Source organism: Ambystoma mexicanum, chromosome 7q, assembly GCF_040938575.1.
Source record: "Ambystoma mexicanum isolate Mex_15411 chromosome 7q, UKY_AmexF1_1, whole genome shotgun sequence".
Lineage (NCBI taxonomy): Eukaryota > Metazoa > Chordata > Amphibia > Caudata > Ambystomatidae > Ambystoma > Ambystoma mexicanum.
Genome location: NC_090941.1, coordinates 706,756,489 through 706,781,011, shown reverse-complemented (window position 1 = coordinate 706,781,011; position 24,523 = coordinate 706,756,489). Strand labels below are relative to the sequence as shown.

General features: G+C 49.0%; 1 protein-coding gene across 1 annotated transcript in view; it reads left to right on the top strand.

Annotated features, from left to right (window-relative positions):
* The window catches only part of SAP18 (Sin3A associated protein 18), an 81,265-nt gene that overhangs the window by 45,529 nt on the left and 11,213 nt on the right, over window positions 1–24,523 (top strand). The window contains exon 3 of the mRNA XM_069640753.1: window positions 17,839–17,961. Within this exon, the coding sequence (XP_069496854.1) occupies window positions 17,839–17,961 (123 nt within the window). The remainder of the gene's footprint in view (window positions 1–17,838; window positions 17,962–24,523) is intronic.

Sequence of the window (24,523 nt, the reverse complement as noted above, 5' to 3'; positions counted from 1 at the left end):
CTTTTGGGGCAGTGCTCTGATAGTGCTGCTGAATGGTTCCTTTCTGTCAGATCGTGAATCTTAGTGGGGTCGGGCAAACTCAGCCACCAGAAAACGATCAGGTGTGGTGTACCAATCTATTAATCTGTACATCCAGCCTCTGTACCCTGCAACACAATAAAGGTTATTTCTTTACCAACTATGCAGACTATTTCCAGCTAGTCATTGAGGTGACTGGAGTCTTGGCAGCTCCACCTCCACTGCCTACCATCTGATTGAGGGCTGGATGTCCTCTAAATGGCTATTTAAACAGCAACACGACAATTACTGATTTGTGCCATACTCTGCTCTGAATATACCAGCTTCTTTTTGGCGCAAGCAGCATTTGCGTCCTCAGAATTAAACCCCTGGGCATGTCTCGAGGCGTCTTAGTTCTGACACCCATGCTGACCTGCTCCCTAAGAGTTGTAATTGCACTCTCCACCTTTAAAAAAAAAGGCCTTTTATCTCCCAAGGTTAACACTGCTACGATTGCCCACGCTACTGTCCTGGCAAGACTACTGCAACGCCCTGCTGCTAGGAGCCTCCGCTAAGAACCTTAAGAGGTGCCAGCTACTACACAACAACGATGTGCACATTAACAATCTCCCTAGGTGCATGCATATTTCCCCCTATAGACACTGGCTGCCCATCCAAGAGCGTATTAATTTTAAGGCGACCATCATCCATAAATGTGTGCGTGGAGGTGCTCCACCCTACCTAAAAGGCTGATTCCACAATCACGCCCGGCTTGAACCTGGGACAGATAATCAGCCCTTTGTTAGACAACCACAGTGCTATAAAGGGAGAAAGGTCTCGGCAGATCCTTCCAGGTCAAAGCTGCCACATTTTAGAATAATCTCCTCTTCCCATGATGCAAGACCATAAAACTGGCTATTAAAAAATAATCTTTAACCCAAGTTCTTCACGTAAATCCACCTGCCAGTCCAGGCATCAACTTGTTCCGTGCTGTCTGTGTTGTGCCCTGATGCCTGCGGGCTGTTGGCACGGTATGAATACACACCAAAACCTGCCCCTCACCGCCACCTCTTGAAACCTTCTTGCACTCCGCTCTGTTATGTGCACACTGGCACCGAACCTGACAACGCTCTGATCCAACCAAACCTCCACGGATGCTGGCAGCGTTCGCAGCACACCGAGTCGCCCTGCCCCTGATTCCAACCCCCTCTCAGTCAATCGGACATCATTCATCAGTCCCTCCAGGTCACTCTCCCAATGCTCAGGCTCCCAATCTAGGGAGACCACAGCTTGCGAGAACTACCTATCGAGTTGAACCCAGGATAAGGCCACCCATCCATGCACAATAGAATGCAGCTATGGCTATGCTAATTCAGCCTAGCAGCTTGCATAGCTGGCCAAACCAACGTACCTCAACACCTCTGCCATTAGTATACAGCATCAACCTATGGAAAACTTTGGTCTAGCTGGGCACACATGGAGTCTCTGGCACTAGCACTCTATCCTACAGCACCCGCCCATGTGCCTAACCTCCAGGCTGCTTACTGGAGTCTAGCCAGCCCACGTAAGTCTTTACTTGGCAAAATGCACGAACATGCATAGTTAAAATTACCTCTTGGAATCTCCCACACCTGGACTGTCCCTGAGGGTGTTCCAACAACAAAGCGCATTGAGGCCATACAAATAGGGCAAGGGTGCTATATAAAAAACAAATACAAAACCCCCCTCGGCACTCCACATAAGGTGGTGTGTGCTGATATCACGTTGGGGATTGTAGAAGGGATAAAGTATCCTTCTACCCATGGGAACATTGGTTAACACAAGGTACCCTGGAGAAAATAAAAAGGGAAGCCCAAGGGGCTCCCGAGCAACACTGCACAGAAAGTGCTGTTACATTAGTAAAATGTAGATGCCCACAAAGGTATAGGGAGGTAGGATTCAAGTATGGAGAGTGTGAACAATGAATTCTGTGGCAGGAGTAAATGAAATGGTTCCCACTCAACTCGGGAACAGAAAAATAATCCACAAGTACAGCACAAAGTGCTGGGGGTCTCACGTGAGGGTGATTTAGCATAAATGTAGTTTCTTATACTGAGCACTGTCACCAAGTTAGTGGGACTGAGCGGGAGAAAACGGCATGCAATCTGATGTTGGTAGCTTCAGTTCGGGTTACACGTTTGCTGAGCGTAGGTTTTGTGGTTGGTAGCCAGAATGTGCTGTTGTGTGAATTTTGTTGCGGTGTAGTGCATGCAGTTTGTTGTGTTGTAGAGGTATGGTTGTTCAGTTCTGAGTTTGAGAGGTGTATGCAGAAGGGTGAGGGTTTTTTTAAAGTTTTTATTATTTTAAACAAGAAAAACAGCACATATACAGATTGTAATCACAGTAAGGTGACTTAACAGCGAGAGCATGCCACGTGACATTACAATTGATAAGTCCTTCGAAGGGGAGGAGGCTAGGTGTGCTGTGTCGTGTGGCGGTGTGAGGCATGTCCAGGCTCTCCTCGGTTCCTGATTTTATTCCTATTCCACCCACTTCCCCCATATCTTGAACTTCCAGGGGCACCCCCTTGGCGTGTAGATGCGTCTTTCTAGGGAGGCGCACCTGTCAATTTCATTGGTCAATACCTATCCTATACGCAGAGCCCCATGTGCTTGCCGTTAGTCTTTTCCCCAGCCCCGGTGCCACACTTAGAAATGTCCTTTTGTATTCAGCAAGATCCGTTTCTACCCCTATTCCCAATAGGATGAGTTTGGGGTCGTGTGGGATTGGGACTCCCAGCACTCTGGAGAGGCACGACAGGCACGCTGTCCAAAATTCCTGCAACACCCCACATTCCCAGATCATGTGGTAAAAGCTGCCCTCTGCCTTCTTGCAGCGGTGGCAGGTTGCATCGTCGGGATTCGGTGTGGAAGGGTGTTTGTTTCTCAGGGGGAGCATGCGGGTATGTCATTGAGGCTCTAGAATTGGGTGTTGATGGCATGTGTGAGTTGGAGATATCTGAAGTGGTCTATAGGCCTTAGTCCATGTATCGCACTCAGCGTGTCAGTCTCTCAGCCGGCCCTCATGGATTATGTCCGCCAGTGTAGATATCCCTTTCATCTCCCATGTATCAAAAAGGCCCATTCGCAGGATTTCGGGAAAGTGTGCATTGTGCCATAGGGGCTGGATCAGGGTTGGTTTGCCCTCCCAGCCAATTTGTTTATCTCCTTCCAGATTTGGCGGGTGTGCAATGTCCTCCTGGGGGCTCCTTCAGGTTTTCTGTGTTGTCGTATAATATTTGTAGAGGAGGCGGAAGGCCAGTGTCTATTTCTATCTGGATGTGTGGGAGCGGTGGGTCCCTGTGTAGCCAGTCGTTTGCCACCCCTGCTTGTGCAGCCCAGTAGTACGAGTATCGGGCAGTTCTATGCCTCCTTCCCACACCGACCATCGGAGTGTTTTGAGGGCGATGCGGACTTGCTTCCCGCCCCATAAGTGTTTGTAGGGACTTGTCAATGTCTGCGAATGTGGCAGCCGGGATTGGGAGTGGGGCGTTTTGGAGGACGTATAGAAATCTCGAGAGTGCCAGCATTTTGAATAGTGCGGCCCTGCCCAACAGTGAGCGAGGAAGAGTTTGTCAATGAGAAACATTGTTTTCAAATCTATCCGTTATTGGGCGTAGGTTCAGTTTGAGGAAGTAGTCTGCGGTGATGGTTATCTGTATACCCAGGTAGGTGAAGCCTAGTATTGAGACAGAGTACATGCAGGGGTCTGAGATCGCTTCATCTCCTCCTTGAACTGGGAAATATATTGATTTCTGTGTATTTACCCGAAGGCCCATGAAGTGGTGGTACTCCTCCAGGGTCCTGGTTTCCATCGGGCAGGATGTTACTGGTTTGCTCAGGAAGATCAAGAGGTTGTCCGCATATGGTGAGACGCGCTCCTCACCTCCCGTGAGCCAGGCGAACCCTGTCCATCGTGGCTGCGTAGTCTGATTGCTAGGGGCTCGATGGCGAGAAGGAATGGTAGAGTTGAGAAGGGCAGCCCTGTCTGGTCACACGACCCAGCGGGAATGTCCTTGATTTCCTGTTGACCCGCACAGATGCTACGGGGAGGGTGTATAGAAGTTTTGTCCACGACATAAAGTATTGCCCAAATCTCATGTGTTGCATTATGCCCCATAGAGCCTCCCATCCCACCGAGTCGAAGGCCTTTTCGAAGTCAACCGCAAGGAGGCCGAGCGGTTCTGGAATCTCTGCCGCTCTAAGGCCACCCGGACCCTACGGAGATTAATTCTTGTGGATTTGTCGGGCATAAAGCCGCATTGGTGCAGGTGGAGCAGAGATTCGATTTCCAACACCTTCTCCCCAAACCCCCGCCCCCCCGAGCAGCCAGGACTCTAGCTAGTATTTTGGCTTCTCCATTAATTCTTTAATGATATTGGCCTGTACGAGGCGCAGTGTTGTGGGGGTTTCCCTGCTTTGGGGATGACTACAATATTTGTTTTCCTGAGGTCCAGAGGGTCCTCAGTATAGCACTGGAAGTTGGGGCATAGCGCAGCCAGGTATTGGTTGAACAGCCAGGGAGAGAAGTTAGACCCCTGGGGGACACCACAGAGAGATGGAGAGGAAGGACCGAGGTTGAACCTGTGAGGGTCGATCAGAGGAAAGAAGTCAGCGACACCAGGGCCTGACCGGTGATCCCCAGGTTATCACGGTTGAGCAGGATGGCATGGTTGACCATGTCGAAGGCAGGAGATAGAGTAAGATGAGGACACAGGGGTGTTGGAATTAAGGTTGGAGAGCAGGTCTTTGCGGATGTTCAGGAGAGCAGTTTCTATGCTTCTGGCAGCTCTGAAGCCAGACTGCCCATCTCGTTCTTCACACTGAATCTGTTGGTCGTCTCCATGATCGTCAGCTTTTCCAGTTTGCCCAGGAAAGGAGTGATGGAGATTGGGCGATAGTTAGCCGTGCAGGACGGGTCAGCAGAGGGTTTCTTAAGAGGGTGGACAAGGAAGTGCTTCGGGGGCGGAAGGGAAGGCTCCAGGGGCAAAGGAGTGGTTGCAGAAGTCGGCCAGGGCAGGAGCCCATGTGATCCTTGATGGTTTTGGAGGAACAAGGATGAACCTGTTTTGACAGGAGTTTCAAAGATTGGACTTGTCTAGAAACCTCGTCTGGGGAGAACAGGGGAAAGGCACAGAAGGGGTGAGGAGAGGTGGGTGAAGAGGGGCCAGAAGAAGAGCAGGGAGTAGAGGGAGAAGGTGGAGAGAGGACAGGACGTCCCAAGTTTTAGAGAGGAAATGAGAAGCTAGTGCCGTGCAGAGGGCCTGGGAAGGGACAGGAGAGGTAGAGACTGCAGCAGGATCGGCCAGTTCCTTACAGATTTTAAAGAGTTCAGCTGAGTTGTTAGATGACGCAGAGACACGGGCTTGTATGCGAGCCCTCTTCTGGGTGAGGACAGAGCTGGTACTGCCTTTGGAGCAGGCGGCATGCCCGTTTTCAGAGGATGTACATGAAGCATGCCATTTCCTCTCAGCCACCCTGCATTTGCTTTTAAGGGTGACGAGGTCTGGGTCTTACCAGGAGTTGCACTTGCCTTTGGGCTTCAGGCAGATCCTCATGACAGGGGCAAGAACATAGAGGATATCAGATATAGCAGAGTGGAGCATGGAAAGGGCTGAGTCAGCCAAAGTGGGATGGAGGGTGTGAGAAAGTGGCAGCGAAAGCCTCGACTCACAAGCTTCATGGGTCAGATGACCGAGAAGGTGGGTGGCAGTGATGGAGTTGGCTTGGCCTGAGGGGTAGAGAGGGTGAGCTGGGAAGGAGAAAGTGATCACTCAGGAGAGAGGAGTGGTGACAGGTAAGGTCTTGAGGAGATGAGAACATCCAGTAAGCCCTGCAGAGTGAGTCGGGCCAGAGGGGAGAATAGAGAGTCGCAAAGGTCACGAAAGAGTCCAGAGGAAGGACAGGAAGCATCCAGGTGGATGTTGAAGTCTCGAAGGAGGAGTTGAGTGGTCAAGACCAGGAGTGAAGAGGAAAGGTCCGCCCACTCAGAGGAAGGAGGAGATCTGACCAGGTGGCAGATCGTAGCCACAGTAAGGGAATGGCTATGAGAGAGCCTGCAGTCAAGGCATTCGAAAGAGTAGCCCTGCGTAGGAATGACAGAGGCAGGCATCCACTCGGGAAGATCAGGGCTACACCCCCTCCGGAAAGGATGGACCTGGGCGCTGACGGGATCTTGTAGCCATCAGGGAGGAGTGTCAAAGCTGGTGACAGAGCTGGCCGTGAACCATGTCTCGGTGAGACAGAGGACATCGAGGTCAAGTTCCTCCAGAAGGCGGCAGATGTCGGAGGAGTGTTCGACAGCTGAGCAAGAGTTTAAGAGTGGCAATCTGGAGAAGGTTGCAGTCCTTGAGACTTCCAGGGAGGGGTACAAAGCAGAGGTACGCCCTGCAGAGGGGTAGAAGCCCGAGGGGGGGCAGAACGGAAAGGAGGAGAGGGCAAGGTAACCAAGGAAGAGGCAGCAGGGCGAGGCAAGGAAGCCGTGGAGGGGGCAGAGGGGATAACAGGAGAAGAAAATGGAAATTGATGAGGTGCAGGAAGCATCCATCGAAGAGAAGGTTCGTCTGGGGGCCTTGGACCAAGGCAGTACCATTCACAAACAATGATTACCCTAGAGGAGTGGAAGGAGGCCAGGAGGGCCTCCCACCGGGTGCCACCATTAATGGGAGAGGAGGAGAAAGGAGAGCACAGAGACCATATTTAGGGTCCATAGGTCTGGTGAGGGAACGACAAAGGATGTCAGTGAAAGTTTGCCTGGAGGCGGCACTGGTATAGGCAGGAGGTGCTACACAAATGCAATATAACATTGTCTTGACAGTCATTGTTGAATTTTTTCATGTTTAGTGGTGCATCTGGTACCATGCATACTCATACCAAGAATCTGTTTTGAAGCAAGTGATTAAGCGAAGAAATGCGTATACATTTCCTCAGGACGAGTAAGACTGCTTGCTTTGAATATATGATTGCTCCCAGGAATGTTTTTCTGGAACTGTACCAGACTTGTCTCGTATATGGGGAATCCCAATTGGAAAAGCAAGTCTACCGTTTTCCAAAGTTTATAAAAATGGTTTTAGGTTTGCAATTCTTCCCGTCTGAGCCAGGCGCCAGTGGTAAGTTATTACTGCAGCGTTTCCTGCACCGTCGCAATTAAGTCCCCTGTCCTCTGTTAGCAAAGAGGATATTGGAGGTGGCAGGGGAGTCTTCTTTGCCCAATTCCTTTTCCCCCCTTCCCTGCCCCCACCGAGTCTCCCGATCGCAAGGCCTTTTCACATGACCTAGAACACCCAGTGCAGCCTGACTAAGGGCCAGAGGCGAAGGGCAGCACCCGGACTAAGCAGCTTCACTCCATGTTAGCCCATGTTTGCCTGGGAAGCTTGCAGCTGTCAACCAGCAGTGCTGTTAAGTGTGGTTCAGGCAGGGGGGGTACATCCATTACAGTATCCCACTAACTGCCCCACCACTCTTCTTACCAATCTAAACACAACTCCGTCATGCCATCATGCACATATTCACAAAATGTACACCCACCCACTAATACCGTTTTCCAATCCTAAGTGTACCCTCCTCACTGTTAATTTGTCTCATATCTGGGGGTTGTCTTCTGCCCAACAGCACACAGCTACTAATTAGTTCCCCATTGCTGCTGTGCCCCAATTCTACTGTTTGCCACAACCTGTTATGTCAAATTGAGGTTGTTTAACCATTATGGCTTGGTTACTACTGTAAACATCTGTTCGAACTACCTCGGTTTTGGAATCTGGGTGTATCCCACATTGCTGCTGTGTTTCCAAGCTAGGAGTTCCCCCATTGCTGAACTGCCTCAAATCAGAGTGTCCCCCTCTAGTCTGGTGGGCCAGTTCTGTGGTCTTCCATTACTGTTTTGGGTCGGGAGGGCAGAAGCTACTGTATTCCATTGGGGCCCTGCCACTCATTGTCCTGCATACCCTTGATACTCCGCTCGTAATTCATTTCACAGGATGCATCTCAAAGGCGTTTCAGCCTTGTAATGATTGCAAAATGTAGCTGTGTCCTCATCGCTCTGGTATCCCAACGTTGGGCATTTATGCATGTACTATGTGTTCCACCATGCAGGGTTGACCCTCAGATTTGGGTGTTTTTTCCCCCACTGTTCAGGTATCCTGTGTTGGTTGTTCCGCCATGTACCGTTGACTCAAATGTAGGCGCTTCGCCATTTATACAGGAGACTTAAATTTGGGTGTTTCATTTGCTGCGGTCTCAAATCTAGGAGTCACTGAATTTACGGTTTAGTCCCAAATGTAGGCGTTTCTTCCAGGAGATGGACTGGGGAGTACGCCAGACTGGAGTGGACTGCAGAGAAGAAGACAGCTGACCGAATGGGAGGGAGACATAAGTGTAACCTTCCAGACAGAGGGTCAAACAGGAAGCAGGGGAGAGGGATGGTCTGACTTAATTGGACCACTGACAGATCGCCTTAGGGAATAAGTGGGGAGAGAGGCATCCCAATCTTAGAACGGATGGCCTGCGAGGCACAGGGAGCACATCCACTCCTGGAGCAGCCCGTGGGAGGGATGGTTGCAGGACACCAGGGTGTGCAAAGTGGTAAGGAAGATGGGCAGCACTTGGTCTGAACGCTGGGGGTGGAAAGGTACTGCCACTATTGGCCATCAAGGACTCACTTTTATGCACACAACATAAGAGTGATAAGTGTAGCACACTAGAATATATGACAAGTGACAAGCCACGGGCCAGTCAATTAGAAAAGTGGGGGTGGGGGGCGGGGGTTGGTCACCATGACTAATCAAAAAGCTTTAAAAAATAAAAAACCGGGAGGACCACCAGGGGGCGCCTGATGCAGGTCTAGCTCTCCGTCGCTCCGCACAAATCCTGCAGAATCCTGATGGGGACATACCCCAAAAGAAGAAAAATCAGGTAGGGGAACGCACTCGTGCCCACCCTCACGAAAGTCTGACGTAAATCGGAGCATTTTGAGGCCCCCCTGCACCCTTGACAGAATCCAGTGAGGCTGACTGCAAAACCCGACTGGAGAAAATGGCCGCCAGGCCTCAGTAGCCGAGGACTTGCGGAGCTAGTGAACTGCTGCCCCGAGCAGATACACCAGCACACGGCCAGCGTAAGAGGGGCCCCTCCCCTCCGCTGCGCCCGCAGTGTGCGAGCGGCGGGGCACTCGGGTCGAGGGGTGCCCATTCCAGCGACCCGCACAACGTCAGGACCAGGTACGCAGAGCGCCCCCCCGCCCCAGCAACAACAACCACCACCACCACCGCGAGCGCCCGCCGTGTGCACTGTGCGAGCGGCTGGGCACTCGGGTCGAGGGGGCTCACAGATACGCCTGCAGGTGACGTAGGGGTCCGGGGCACCAAGGGACCCTTTTCTCACCCACCCCCCCCCCAGCAACAACTTCCTCCGTCCCCCTACAATCACTGCGGGGGGTGCCATAAGCCCACATACTAGAACACCCAAAAACTGGGCCGCCATAAGACTGCCGGAACTCCAAAGCGCGATTGGGTGAAGGGCGGCCCTGCCATTTGATAGCAGGGGAAAACCTGTTGGGGAACAAGCCTGGGGTCCTGGCATACCCGCAGGCAGTAATAAAGGTGGCTCCAACACACTGGGACAGCGGCCATCCAAGGGACTACGTGGGAGGCATCCCAGACAGATAGGCATAGACCTGCGACACATACCACAGACCTGGGGCCAAAACCCCACAGCACTCCCAACAGACCATCGGCGCATATACTAATATACCAAACCCAAACCCGCAAAAAAGGCGCATACCCCACATGGGAAACATCCCCCACCCCCCAGCCACGAGTGAAGGAAGGAGACCGCACTTCAGAGAAGACCTGAGAAATAACGACTCAACCCCAGGGGACGACCAGGAGAGGGAAACAACGAAGGTACCAACCATGGGGAAAGATCTACCCCCGCAGAGGGGCAACACAGAACAAGATGGATAAGTATACAATACACCAGCAAGGCTCCCCGGACCGGTAAACAAGGGGGTGGAGAGGGACGGGGGCGGCGACAAGGACCTGGCGTTGTCACTCACAGATATTATGGCAGCGATAAACTCCCGGACCTCAGTGAAGGCAAGAATTAATGGCCCGACCTCTGAGGTGTCATTTCTGAGACAGGACCTGAGGAACCTAGCCTCAAGGGTAGGAGACGCAGAACAAAGAATATCTGAATCGGAGGACAAGGCTAAAAACCTGGGAAACCGACTGGAACAAGTGGAAAAGAATCACTCTCCTGGAACACAGAGCCGAGGACAGCGAGGGAAGATCCCGCCGCAACAACCTCTGCATTCTCGGCCTGCCCGAGAAAGAAGAGGGACCCTCCATGGAACTCTTCCTGGAAGACTGGTTAACAGATCTGATGGCCCCCCCCCCCCCCCCCAAAAAAAAACCTCAAAATTCTCTTCTATTGAAAGAGCACACAGGGTCCCGACAGGCAGACCGCTTCCAGGACCCCCCCCCCGCCCCCCCCCCGCATACAGTGATCGCAAAACTTATGAACTATAGAGACCGAGACACTCCTCCAGATGGCGAGGGCAACGGGCCCAATTATTTACAATGGCAACCGGATTGGCTTCTTCCCTGACGGAAGTCAAGGCAATTTTATGACTCTTAAGAAGCGAACGTCCCTGAATATTAAAAATATGCGCTATTCTTCCCGCAACCTTGGTCCAGGTGTTCCACAACCCCCGGGAAACCTGGGACTGGCTTGAAACACAGGTTCTCTCCGACCCACACCCCGCCAGCCCAAGAAAGGACACACCCCAGGAAGCGACAAAGCCCCCCGCCACTCCCCCGAACAGTCGACACCACCAAGGGGGACATACGAGATGCACGAGACATTGGCTGAAAGCGGGCCCACTTGAGAACCCAGCCAAATCAAACAAAGCCCACAGGAATAAAGGAGTAACTTTGAAACCGGGCGGAGAGGAACCTGAAGAAGCGCGCCCTCCACCCGAGTGCAGAGTGGCTACAGACTGCATGAATTGAGACACTTGGTCCTCCCGACCACCCACAGTATTTAGTTTATGGTTCAGTTGGTTTGGGCGACCACTACTTCAAGTTGGGGGGTGGGGGGGTGTTGGGGAGTGCAGGGTGGGGCGAGTTTAGGAGTTCTAGTTACTAAAGGAAACGGCTCATGGACAACTAACACCACTGATCTACGACATGCTACACCGGAAATATCCTCTCCACAGAAGTAAAGGAAAAGGGTATACCACTCACAGGGACCCAAGCATGTCCACTCATGCTCCAACTGAGCCGACTTCAAGTTCACTGTTCAACGTATCAAGGTTTGCACATGTTTGGGGATGCTTGTGGTCTCGTGCTGAAGGGATGTGACCTAGCAGGGCCAAGCCTGATTTGCATATGGTCTTTCCCCTTCTGTAATGGCTTGGCAGGCGAAGAACGATGGTCTGGAGGGTTGCCCCGAGCAATGCCAGTGGTTAAGATTCGGTCTAAACCTTCCAGCCATCACCTCTTTGTTTTTGCACACGAAGCACACCATAATGGAAATACAGCGAGAAAGACCATGAAGGGGCACCAGAGCCCGGAACAACACACATCAAGTGACAGACATGGAAGTCGCATCACATCCTTCTGCACCATTACACGGGAAGATACACGCAGACGTAACCAAAACAAGACAGATCGCCTACTATCTGGGAATACCGGAAATAATGAAAGGACTTACAGATAAAACGTCAGAATACCTCGACCTAAATGTAGAAGAGGTTGCCTGCCCAGCTGTGCGTGGGAAGCATACAAAGCTGTCCTGCGAGGTGAGGCAATCTCCCTGGTATCTGCACACAGGAAACGGCAAAACGAGGCAATCATAGAAGCAGAAACCCAAGTAACCCGGCGAGAGGAGCAACGGTTGGAAAAGGGAACCCAAGAGGCACGACGCCCTAACGACAGCTCAAACAATCCTAAAGGACCGGGTCCTAGACAACGCCCGAACTGCCCAATGGCAAACCCGAAGCCAGATATATGAAAGGGGGGGACAAGGCCGGCAAGACCCTGGCCTGGCTAGAACGACGAGAACAGAGCAGGGGTCATGTACGGGCCATACAAACCCAAGAAGGGGAAATCCTAACAGGCGATGCCGAGATCCCGGAGGCCTTCGCCGATTACGAATGACTATACTCTCGATCAGCAGAGGACGCCACACCAAGCGCTCCACGCTTCTTTGAACAGATCGAGATCCCCCAACTCTCCAGATCACGAACAACTAGACACAGATTACGGAAGAAGAAATCGGGGAAGCACTCTCGCAGCTACAGACGGGGAAGACCCCAAGCCCCAACAGCTTCCCGGTAGCGGTCTGGAAGAGACTAGGTGCAATAACTCCGCAACAGATCAGGGCTGTCTCTTCCCCCCCCCCCCCCCTGGACCTCAGGAACTCATTTTCAGGCTACCCTCCGCCACCTCTTCCTTATCTGACTGTTCGCCATCCAGGAGTGGTGTGCCGCCAATGATCTCTGCCTTCATGCCAGTAAGACCGAGATTCTCATCGGCACACCTGCTCCCTCTTTTCCTATCACTCTCTGGCCAGCCTCTCTTGGCCCTCTTCCTGCTCACACCTGTGAGGCTAAAAACCTTGGTCATCTATGACTCCACACACACCTCCTCTCCTCACATCTGACGTCCAGCTGCACCACCTCAGAGATTCTTCCTTTCCTCTCCTTCCCCAGAAGCTCAGTCTCCAGAGATCTGGTTCTCTCCAGGCTGGACTATTGCAACAGCCTTTCTAAATCTGCCTACTTCTACCCCCTAGCACCAGAATGCACGACCATGGCAGGTATGTGGGCCACATGTGGCCAGAACTGAGGGGGGTACAATCCAGTATCACCACTACCTAACCCCTCTAAAAAGAATTCCACTGCTTACACCACTCGACTCTAAACTAAACACAAAAATAAGTCTACATCACAACAAACAGCACACACTTCACCCCAGCAATGAAACCAACCACACAACTTTGCACAACAGCACATGACTGACCAAAAACCAAAAATTCACAACTTCGCCCGGCAAAGTGTAAACCGAACTGAAGCTGCCAACATCAGTGCTCACTTTCTCGCTCAGTCAGTCCTACTTGGCCACACATCATCCACCTTGCCCTCTTGCATTTCAGATCTGCCAGGGGACCACTTGGGTGGTGATGGTGCACAGTATAAATATCCTTTAACATAACGACAGGAACTCCCCTTCAATGCCCCTTTTTAGACTTCTGACGACATATCTTCTACTCTGAGCTAACTACCAGCTGGTGTGCCATATAAAGCATGTGATTCTAAGCAGATAATAGTAATGGTATTTCTGAAGCTTTTAAGTCCTATGCCATATACGTTTTTACAGGCCTAGAGAAAATTCAAATGCATAATACATGTCATTTTATGATGCCAAGCCTTCACTAATGTCCTTGCTTTACTGCAAGGAAGAGGCATTGTATTTTAATGGCTGTGGGGCTTCCTAGGGACTGGAGACCCAAGGTCCCCTCACTAGCCATGCTTGGGTGCTGTAAAGTCCTGCTCCATGCTTCAATCGCACAACCAGGAGAATGATAAGGTAGCCTATTGATGCCTCAAGGGACTCTGCTCCATTTGTCATCTGTTCGTTTGATTTAGCGATCACACTTCCCTGAATCGCCGTATAGTGTTTATGCTAGTAACTTGCGGTCTTGCTCCTGGCGCAAGCCTCGCACCATAGGCCATATCACCTACATAGATGTTTATGTAAAACCTCTCCTGTTTTAGTGGGGATTTCAAAACTGGAAGGTTTTACATGAAGTAATCCTTCAACCCAATTTGTTTCTTCTTTACCAACCATGCATTCAGTCCCATATTAAGGTTCTATGTCATTTCAACGCGAGATGTGTTTTCGCTGGGTTTATACTGCGCATTTTCAACAAAAAAACTCACAATTTTTATTTGTGGGGGGGTCCCCCCTAAACCTCAACAACTTATTTTGTATGATGTTCCCACACCCCAAATATATATTCGTCTAACCCCCCGCAGTAAAAAAACAGCGAAAAAACATCTGCAATGAAAGGACGTTGTACCCATATTAGTCCCTTCTCTACCATGCCATTGCACAACTCTGCTCTCCTTCATTATACCCCTTGCTCTCCTTCGTTATACCCCTGCTTACTCCAGGTCCGATTCCTCAATCTAGTCATTGAGCGCAGTTCAAGCTTGTACCACTGGTGGCTGGGAAACCGTGAACATCTCTACCATGGTTGCTCTTCATGAAAATGTACGTACATGGAGCAATCTATTGAACATTAATCTTGTAGGAGGAGGCGCTAAATAGGAGTACATTAATACCATATTACTCTTTCCCATTCCGATTCATGTGTTGCCTGCACCCATGCAAATCAACAGCTGCCCAACTCGTCCTACCAACTCTATTGGGTTCCATGTGTAAAAATCACAGCAGAAATGCTGTGGTTTTGCCGCTGCAATCCATGTAAAGGATGTGGGGGGACACCCCGCTCCCCTTAAATGGTATAATGGGGTACACCTTTACCGGGTCATACCACACCATTTTAGCAATTTTTTTTTTTTCTTTTTGTCTACATGCAACATTTTTGCCACAATCTATCACTGCATACCCTCTATTGATGACCTATGGTGCACAGAGAAATCCCACTCTACAGGCAGTGTCCCAGGGCCAATCCTCACACAGTAACTCCCACTTTCAGCGCACCACTTGCAACCTGCCCCACAATGCACATACACTTCCCCCTCCAACACAATCTAGATGCAGAACCGTGGCGGAAGACCCTCTACATCACACTGTGCCCCCGTCAACTGACTGCACTGCCAGACAACCTCAGGTGCTTGCTCCTCTTGAGTGGACATGAGCCGCCCCAACACATATGCTGCATCCCAGGAGCACTCGTGATGTGCCGCAACCCTGCCCTCCCCACTGCAGGAGTGGAATGGGGGAGGAGGGGACTTGTGGACACTTGAGTGGGAATGGCCTATGCATGCCTCATCAGTACTCAGTAGAATGCCAGGGAGGCAGCATCAAAACTGGCTCACGGGCAAGGAAAAGACCCAGAAACTAGTCAATGGGTATGGCTGAGAACCTCCCTGGTAGACGACAAGAGACCAGTATGTCTGGGCGCAGCCACAATGTGAGAGGCCCACTCCAGATTCCATTTGCAAAGCAGCAACCTGGAGTTCTGTACGCACCTTTACTCCGCACTACTGCCTGGCTAGACACTCTAGGTCTGAATCAGCTGGGACGAATGGTGCTAAGACATCTTTGCTACTGTTCCTTCACACATCCCATCACCATCTCTGGGTACTGCTCGCTAGTCTATGCACAGCATGTTATTCTAAGTAGATACACAAGCATCAGAAGACGTGCATTACTCACTTTAATAGCATTTCTGTTTGTATCTGCCTAGATTCCCTTGCTTGTACCTTTCCTCCCCCCATGGAGTAGCAGGAACATGGACTTCTTACACCTCTCTTCTGTACTCACTTATGCAGACTATAAGGCAGAAAAAATACCGCAAGTGCCCTCGACACGCGAGGGATTTTAACTGCACTACATGTCACGTTAGGGTTTGTCACCCATGTCAACATCCCCTTCCGATCTTCAAAAGAAAGATGCAATACTCCACGATTTCCACTAGATGTCGGACTATATGCACAGCATGTGAATCTAAGCAGATACAATCATTAAAATGCTAGTCCAGTGAGTAATGCAGGTCATCCACTTCATATACACTGATGGCCACACTACTGGATTTCCCTGGCAGATTTCTCCACCAACAGGGTCTTCTAGATAACTGGCATTCAACTGCATGTTTTATTTTATTTCATGCATGTCCTGGCCAAGTGAGAATTTTTCTCATTTTGGCATGCCCTTGTTTGGTGTCAAGGGTCACATTTTCCAGCTAAATCCCTGCAGCAATTCACAAGAGTGATCATACTGTCCGCTAATCTTGCCATGCTAAATTTCATTTGAGCACCAATTCTGCTGTGGTGTTCTTTAGCCTATGATCGAGCTCTGAAACTGCTTGCCTTCTACCTGTGCTTGCCAAAAAAGTAGAGGCAAGACTTCCTTTGTGTTGAATACAAAGAAGCAAATAATGGTGTTCAGTCACACCCCCTAAAACCTTTTAAGCTGTATACCACCACCTTTTAAAGCTGTTTGTCAGTCTTTCCACTGCATCCATTATGAACATCTTATTTACAAACCTCTTTAAAGAAAACTCAACCTCTGCAAAACATTCGCCATGGGTTTTTTGGGTTGTGATCTTACTGACCACAATTAGAGTGGTAAATTTCATAGTGGAAAAAATACCAAAACGTATTAAAAAAAAAGTAACCCTTAAATATCCCATTACCCTTTATTAATGGTTGCTGTGTTTTTCGGTGTTTTTGTCCACTCTGAAATGTACCACTTATGTTTCAGATAATTTAACTGGCTACCGTTCTTTGACCTTTGCATCTGGATGACTAAAATATGTGATGTGGATTTGCCAAACGCATTATTCGCATGTTACCTGTGATCCTGTTCTTTATATCCCCATGCTGACCATAGACTCACTGCTTGACTCCTTGCTTTTATCCGCCTTGTTTCGCTAAAAAGCATGCAAATTAGCCCCTTTGGGTCTGGACAGTTCCTGAAGTGCAGCATCTGGCTGAAATCCTATTTGCACTGCATTTTTAAAGCATTGAGAATGTGCTGCTTTGTGTAGCAGCTGGAAATACTTACCAACGTGGTGTATGTCCTCTAGCTATTCTATTTTTTATTTTTTTTAAACGAATATACATTTACCTGTCTTGACAGTCGCAGGGATAATTGACGAAATTCCTAAATTAAATTGCTACTGCAGAATTTGCAAAAATTAGGAGAAATTCTAAACTGTTCATCTTTTAACAATGTCCAAATATGCAGTACATATCGGTTATATTCTGGCCGATTCGTACATCTGGAAAGCATAGGGGAGAAGTTGTTTTGGTATAGATGTGTTAATACTCATTTCAAAATGCTCATCTCCATGTGTAACGGATGGAGGAAGATAGAAAGTATACTGGGAATTACTATTTAAAATCCTGAATCACTGCAGGAATGAGATGGTGTGGTTCACCCTTTCTATGAACTATTTCTTTAACCGCATGAACCTAGGAGAAGGCTCCTGAGAAGACAAATGGGAGGTGTATTAGCCAAAAATAAATTCCTTTCCTGAATTGCATAAATGGACTAACTGCACTCTGAATGAGTTGACCTTTGAATATTTAACTGTTTACATATGCCACAAAGTGATATACTACAGTGGAATGGTTAGCAGATTATGACTATTAGGTAAGGGAGAGGTTGGGGTTTTCATCTATTTAATTCTGTGTGGGTGTATATATATTATACAAATAGTATGAGATTTATTTCCCTGGTTTGGATTTAATTTGTTTGTCTAATGATGAATGTATATTATGATTATGTAATGTGTAAAGTTTAAATTTTTACCTATATTACATTAAATAAAAAGAATATATATGTTTTGTGAAATTCGTTGTATATACTCCACCTTACACAGCTTACACAAATTCATAAATCACTTAAAATATTGAAGGTTGAGTAGTGCTGACAGGAATGGTTTTTTTTGTCATGCTTGCAAAATCAAAATATTGACAAATGATCCACAGCCATTTTTGCTCAGTTGATAACTTGAGTAAAATGCAGTTTAAAAATAAATGTAAGAACCACGTATTGTTGCTCTTTTATTGGGTGTTTGCCTTCAAATCATAGCTGTATTGCTTTCATAGGATGGATGCCACACTGAAAGAGTTGACCAGTTTGGTGAAAGAGGTGTATCCAGAAGCACGGAAAAAAGGCACGCACTTCAGTTTTGCAATAGTTTACCCAGATACCAAGATGCCCATGTATAGGTAGGTTAACTAAATTAATAGTTCGGTTTTATGTTTGCTAGATCTGTTTGCACCAGTGTTTTTGGATGGCGAAATCTTTCATTTGGTGAATTGGGCTTTCAGAACTTGCATTCCTTGACATTTGTGAACAAGACTAGTCTTGAAGCTTAAGGAAAGGGTTTTATTTATTCATTTGTAGAACTATGTTTAAACTGCGATAATGGCCAAATAGAATAAAGTGTTCATGTATATATGCAAATAGTACTATATTGCTAAGATATTCATGCATGGAAGTTAGTACAAATGTATGATTGGCAGTGGTCTAGAACATTTCCAAGTATTTCAACCCTTTGCAAAACTTTTGAGGAAGGCCCATTTGGCTTTTCTTTTTTTTGTTTGTTTTCTTTCTCTTATAACCATGATGCCTTTGAGCTTGCATTGACTGGTTACTATTGTCACCACCAAATGTGCATGTAACCAAGGGGGTTTGTGGCTGTTTTTCCGCTTTGGGGATAGGGGGCTACTCTGGAGGGCTTTGCGATTCATGGAGCATGGTCCAGGATGAAATCCCTCCTACATATGTACCTGCTCAAGGTCACAGCAGTGGGCCTGGCCCTAGAGTCTGTTTGCTCAGGACCAATGTTTTACCTGAACAATCGAGGGTGGCAGTTTCTATCTGGAAATAGGCCCTTGCAGAGTGGGGTTTTGGTAGGCCACCTGCCGGGGACCGCAATGCAGAAGCTGGTCAACCGAGTCGCTTGGGGTTCAACACCTGCGAGTAGAAGTTGCACAACGACTCCTTGTTGCCCCGTTCCTTTGTTGGGGGTTTGCAGACCTGAATTTGTTCACATCTCCCCTGAATGCCAAGTTTCCCCAGTTTGCCTCATGGGCAGGTTTGGGGGGGGGGGGGTCACTGGGAGATTGCTTACAGGTCTGTTGGCACGGCTGATGGTGTTATGCTCACCCACACCTCTGCGCCAACGTACCCTCCACAGGTTCTGGGCCTCTGGTCTGCAGCCTCATCCTGGTTGCCCCCCACTGGCATTTGAGACCCTGGTTTTCGGATCTGCTGAAGTTGTGCTCCTGGGGCCCTGTCCATCTTCTGATCCCCAGCAGTGGTTTCCTGACACAGCAGGGGTTTCCTGACACAGCATGGCTGGGCAGTGGATCATCCGGACCCGGCCAAAATGTCCCTGGCTGCCTGGTTCCTGATCAGCTGAGGATTCAGCATGCTCAATTTTCAGATGTCAACTGGGATGTTATTCAGTAGGCCAGGAGGCCCTTGACTCTGTCCCAGTATGAGTAAATGGACTAGGTTCTGCCATTGGGCTTGCGACACAGGTCTGGACCCCGTCACCTGTTGGCTTTTTCAGCACACCTGGCTCGCTCTGGAAGTGGATACTTGCACGTATTTGGCTGCCATTGGGGTTTACAAGAATTCCCCATAGCGGGTGTTTTCAGACACCAACCTGGTGGTTAAGGCGCACCTTAAGGGGTTGTCTAGGTTTTTTCCTCTGGTGCATAGGCCACATCCGGTCTGGGACCTCAATGTGATCAGCGCAAGCGTTTCGAGCCAATGGCCTTGGAGGACATCCGCTTGGTGATGCTAAAAAACTAATTTCTGCATGCAGGCTTGGTGAGCTACAGCCATTGTCAAGCCCTTCACTGCGTTTCACAATGACAAGGTCCTCTTTTGTACTCAACCAAACTTCCCTTATGGACCTCTATTGGGTGTGTCTGTGGTGCCTCCGTGCCTCTCACGCTACCTTCGACTGGAAGACCTGCCTATCGATGACGGCAAACGAGCTAAGAGTAAAATTAGCAGCAGGTATGTCAAAATCCCCTTTGACGAGCCAGTCAAAGACAGTCTTCAGACAACTCGAAATATTCAGTGGTTCTCACCACTCATCTTCGTGACTTTCGAAGAAAAGGCACCATAGGTCGCAATCTTCATAGGCCAGTTCCTCCCCAGAACCAGTAAAATGCCAGACCATCATCCTCTCCGGCTGAGTGGGCGAAGTTCAGAGTTAAAATGCAAGCATTCGAGAATGTAGCCTTGTTACTTACTTCGATTTATGAGGAAGCAGAACATTCCTGATTTGCAACCTTTTGGTCTTCAATATGGGAAACCTGGGGTCCCTGAACCCTTCATCTCGGAGGAATCTAGGTTAAAAAATGTTTACAGGAGTCCCTTCAAAATGCAAGCGGACTAGATGCATCACCAGAATTGGGAGTTTGTAAGACCCATCAGCATGGTCCGGTCTCCCAATGTCCAAGGTGGTGTAATACATGGGGTGGAAAAGCCATATGAACACTATGATCTTACCGACATCCTAGATAAAGGACCCCAGGAGGATCCTATTCTTCCTTGTGGCATTGCAAAGGAGAGTAAATACAAATTGGGAGATGCCAGAATTCCGGCAGTGAATAAGAAACTAACATCCACATACAGGGCATCCAGTACGGACCCAATTTATCAAACATCCCACTCCTGAAGGTTTAGTGGTACAGGCTGCCACATCCACCACAAGGCAAAATGCATACCAGACTATTCCCCCAGCCAGATGACCACCCTTAAGATGCTTTGGGCAACTCTCTGCTGGAAGTATGGCCCTAAAGTCAGTGAATGCTACGTGCACGTTGGCCGGATTCACTAATACTATTTGGGAATGTGTAGCAATGGCGGCTGAGCATATCCCAGAAGGGTGGAAAGACAGACTTTTTTCAAATCTAGTCCAGGATGGGAAGGACGCAATGTGCAAATCCCTCCAGGCGGGTTTCGACACTGCTGACTGCATCAGCAGGTCTATGGTGGCTAGTACATTAATGTGCAGATTTGCCTGGTAGAAGTCCGGTTTTGCTCCAGATGTGCATGCTGGACTGCTTAACATGCCCTTTGATGGCACACATATATTTGGTAACAAGGCTGACGAGAGTTGGGAGAAACTGCAGACCTCCAAAGCAGCAGCAAAATCCTTTTGTGCTGCTATTAGATGGCCACAAAACCGGCACACCTTGGGGGGTGGGGCGGGTGGTAGGTCCTTTGGCTTTTACCCCTCAGTTGGAAGGGGTATGGACTGGCCAATCAAAGATTTCCTTGTGGTGGACGGGGAACAGGTACTAGGATTGCCCAGGCAGCAGCTACTTTACCATCGGCCACTGCTCCAGTCACCTCAAAACCTCTGTCTTAGTTCACAAGACCCTAGTGGGAGGCAGACTTTCACTGCATCTTAAAGAATGGCCAGGCTTGTAAGGCCTTAAAAATGCGTAAATCAGTTGTTAGGATTGTCCCCAAATCCACCTCCACAGTCTCAGCAGCAGACGCTGCTAGTCATCAAAAATAATCAGAGGGCATAAATCACCTTCTTTCTCCTTCTCGGATGACGGGAGCGTAGTCTGCCCAATTAAATCCTCATCCAAAGATGAGTGGGAACTCTTTAGGAAATTGTCAATTTTCAAGGAACTATCGTTGTCCTCGAAATATAGAAAAGTGGACGTGCTCCAGTGGATGACTAGCATAAGGCCAAGGCAAAACCCAGCAGGCCCTCGAGCCTGGGGTCATAAGCCTAAGACTTGTGTCTTCGAGGACTCAAGATTAGAAATCGTTGAAGAAACCGAGGGCCGAGTCCTTCGAAGTGCATGGCTAAAGCATCTTTTCCATCAACGCCACTGACTTCTACGCTGATACAAAAAATATCGCCTGGCTGTATATTCAGTGATGCCTTTGCCACATTTTTTTACCAACTTTATTTTCTTCTCATGGAGTCTTACTTGCAAACATTCAGGTAAGGAACAGTATACTTCAACCTCAGTATTGTTCTTATCCCTCTTCCCCCCGTTTTCAAATTTGTAGTACGTCCATGAGTTTTATAACTCCCCTGCTGAGACTTCCTTCGAACTTCGGTATATTTCACCTTTCACCCCCCCCCCCCCCCCAATGAAAACAAACACAAAAACAAGATCAACAATAGAGCTGGGATGGTTTCGCTTCCGTCCACCGTTGGGCAGTTTTGTTACAGTCTGGGCCTTGGCCGCCTGTGTTGGCTGGAGGCATGGGCCTCCTCGTAGTTCCTCCTTGTCCAGAGCCTTAGTTCAAGATTGATCTCAGCAGGTTGGGTCTATGAAAGTGAGCTTCCCTGTCTGTGACAGTCTATGAATGGGGTCCCACACTGCCCTGAATTTCAGATATTTGTTATCCTTTAGGGCCCCTATTTTCTCCATCGCCAGAATGTGCCATATCTTGACCCACCAACACGCGACTATTGGGCCTTCGGGGTTCTTCATCCCTGGGCCAGGGTTATTCTTGCCGCGTTTAGTAGTTGAGTAATCAGGGCAGCGTTGTTGCCTGTCTCTGCATAGACTCCTTCGACTGCGGTCCCCTGGAGTATTGCCTTTGGGTCGTGTGGGAGCAGTTTCCCCGTGATCTCTCTCTACCCCAGTATCTCTTTCCAATATATTTCAGCCTTGGGGTAGGTCCACCACATGTGGTAAAGGTCCCCTCGGTTGCCGCATTGCCTCCAACAACTAGGAGGGTAGGCTGGATTCATTTTGTTTAACCTATGTGGGGTTAGGTACCATCTTGTGAATAGTTTGTCTTTGATTGTGGTGCATTTGGATGATTTCTGGGCCCTTTTCCAGATCTGGCCCCATTCCTCCTCCGTGATAGGGGTCCCCAGGTCCCTCTCCCAGTTATCCCCGTAGGATATTCGGTCATCCATTCTCGCCTTGTCTTAAGAGCTTATATATCGTATATAGCTTATATATCCTTGTTATTGCTTTATGCGTCTGGCCTTCCTGCAGGGTGAGTTCGAAACCTATGGGGGCCGCCCTCTCCACCCCTCCCTGGGAGTCTTTGAGGAAGGTCGGGTGTGTCGGCCCCCAGCTTGCCCAAAAGCTATCTTGTTTACCCGGGGTGAAGTCTTGATTGTGTGCCACCGGTGTAAAGGGCCCCAACCCCGGGGCTATGTGGTTTTTTCTGAGTGCTGTGTCCCATGCTTTTAATGAGGAGTGGGTGGATTCCAGTAGGTTAGCCTCTGCTCCTCTGGTCCCTGACCGTAGAGCGTGTAGGGTCCTGATCGGGATATTAGTTTCTCCCTGTTCTATTCCCATCCATCCTTTGTGAGGGGTGTCTCCCATCCATTTCAGCATGGGGGCTATCCGGGATGCCAGTGCATATCTTTCTACGTCAGGGTCCCAGCCCTCCCAATAGGGGTGGTCTAGTCAGGATTTTTTCTGTATTCTTGGCTTCTTTCTGTTCCAAACGAAGGTCACCATGTCCTTCAAGTTTCTACATGTTTTGAGGGGGGATCTCTATCGGGAGTGAACTAATCACATACAAGAGGTGAGACAGGAGGGTCATCTTGAGTGCGGTTATATGCGCGAACCATGAGAGTTCTTGGGCGTCCCATCTCAGGAGGTCCTCCTTTAGTTTGCACAGAGGGACTATATTCTCCCCGTATAGGTGTTTATATTCGCATGTTAGTTGGACTCCTAAGTAGTCTATTGCCTTGGTTTCCCAGGTCATTGGGTGTTGGGCTGACATTTTTTGGGGTATTGTTTCTTCTTCTGTTATGTTGAGGGCTTTAGATTTTGTGAAGTTAATGGTGAACCCTGACGCTTTAGCAAATTCCTGGAGTCTATCTAGGGCCTTGGGTAGTGACTTGGCGGTGTCGCGTAGAAAACAGTAGGATATCATCCGCATACAGGGCTACTTTTTGTTCCACCCTACCTGCTAGTACCCCTTTTATTTCCCGGTCCTGTCTTATGGTTTGTGCCACTGGCTCCATAGCCATTGCGAATATGAGGGGATAATGGGCATCCCTGCCGTGTGCCTCTACGGATTTGTATGTTCGTGGTGGATCTGCCATTGACTATAAATTTGGTGGAGCGGAGTTTATAATTTGCAAGGGCCATCTTTGCAAAGGTGGGGTCACAACCGCATTCTTTTTAGGGTTGGTTCCAGGTATGCCCAGTCTATGCTGTCAAACGCTCTGCGTGCGTCCAGGGCCGCTATGGAGAATTTTTGTTTAGTTATGTTCCCTACTTCTATAATATCTACCGCCCGTCTAATGTTATCCTGTGTCTCCCTATGATGAATCCCGCTTGGTCTTCGTGGATTGTTTGGGATAGTACCCTCGCTAGCCTGTTGGCTAGGATCTTTGTGTATAGCTTGGCATCGCTATTGAGTAGTGATATTGGTCTATAACTTGTGCAGTCTGTGGGGGTCTTTTCCCCGGCTTCAAGATGAGGACTGTGGTTGATTTAGCCATATCTGGCGAGATTATCCCGGTTTCCCTGATGTAGTTGAAAAGGTTCGTTAGCGGCCCCAGTAACTGGTTCCTGAAGGTTTTGTAATACCCGTTCCCGAATCCGTCTGGCCCAGGTGTTTATTATGTGGGAGGTGCGTTATGGCTTTGCTTATTTCTTCGGATGTTATGGGGGCCTGGAGATTTAGATTATCTTCTACCGTTATCTGGGGGAGGGTTATTTTGGCCATGTAATCTAGTTGGAACTGTGGGGACTCTTCCATATTTAGCTTTGCCTCTTCCGATGTGCTTGTCCCCCCACCCCCTTTTGGGGTTAT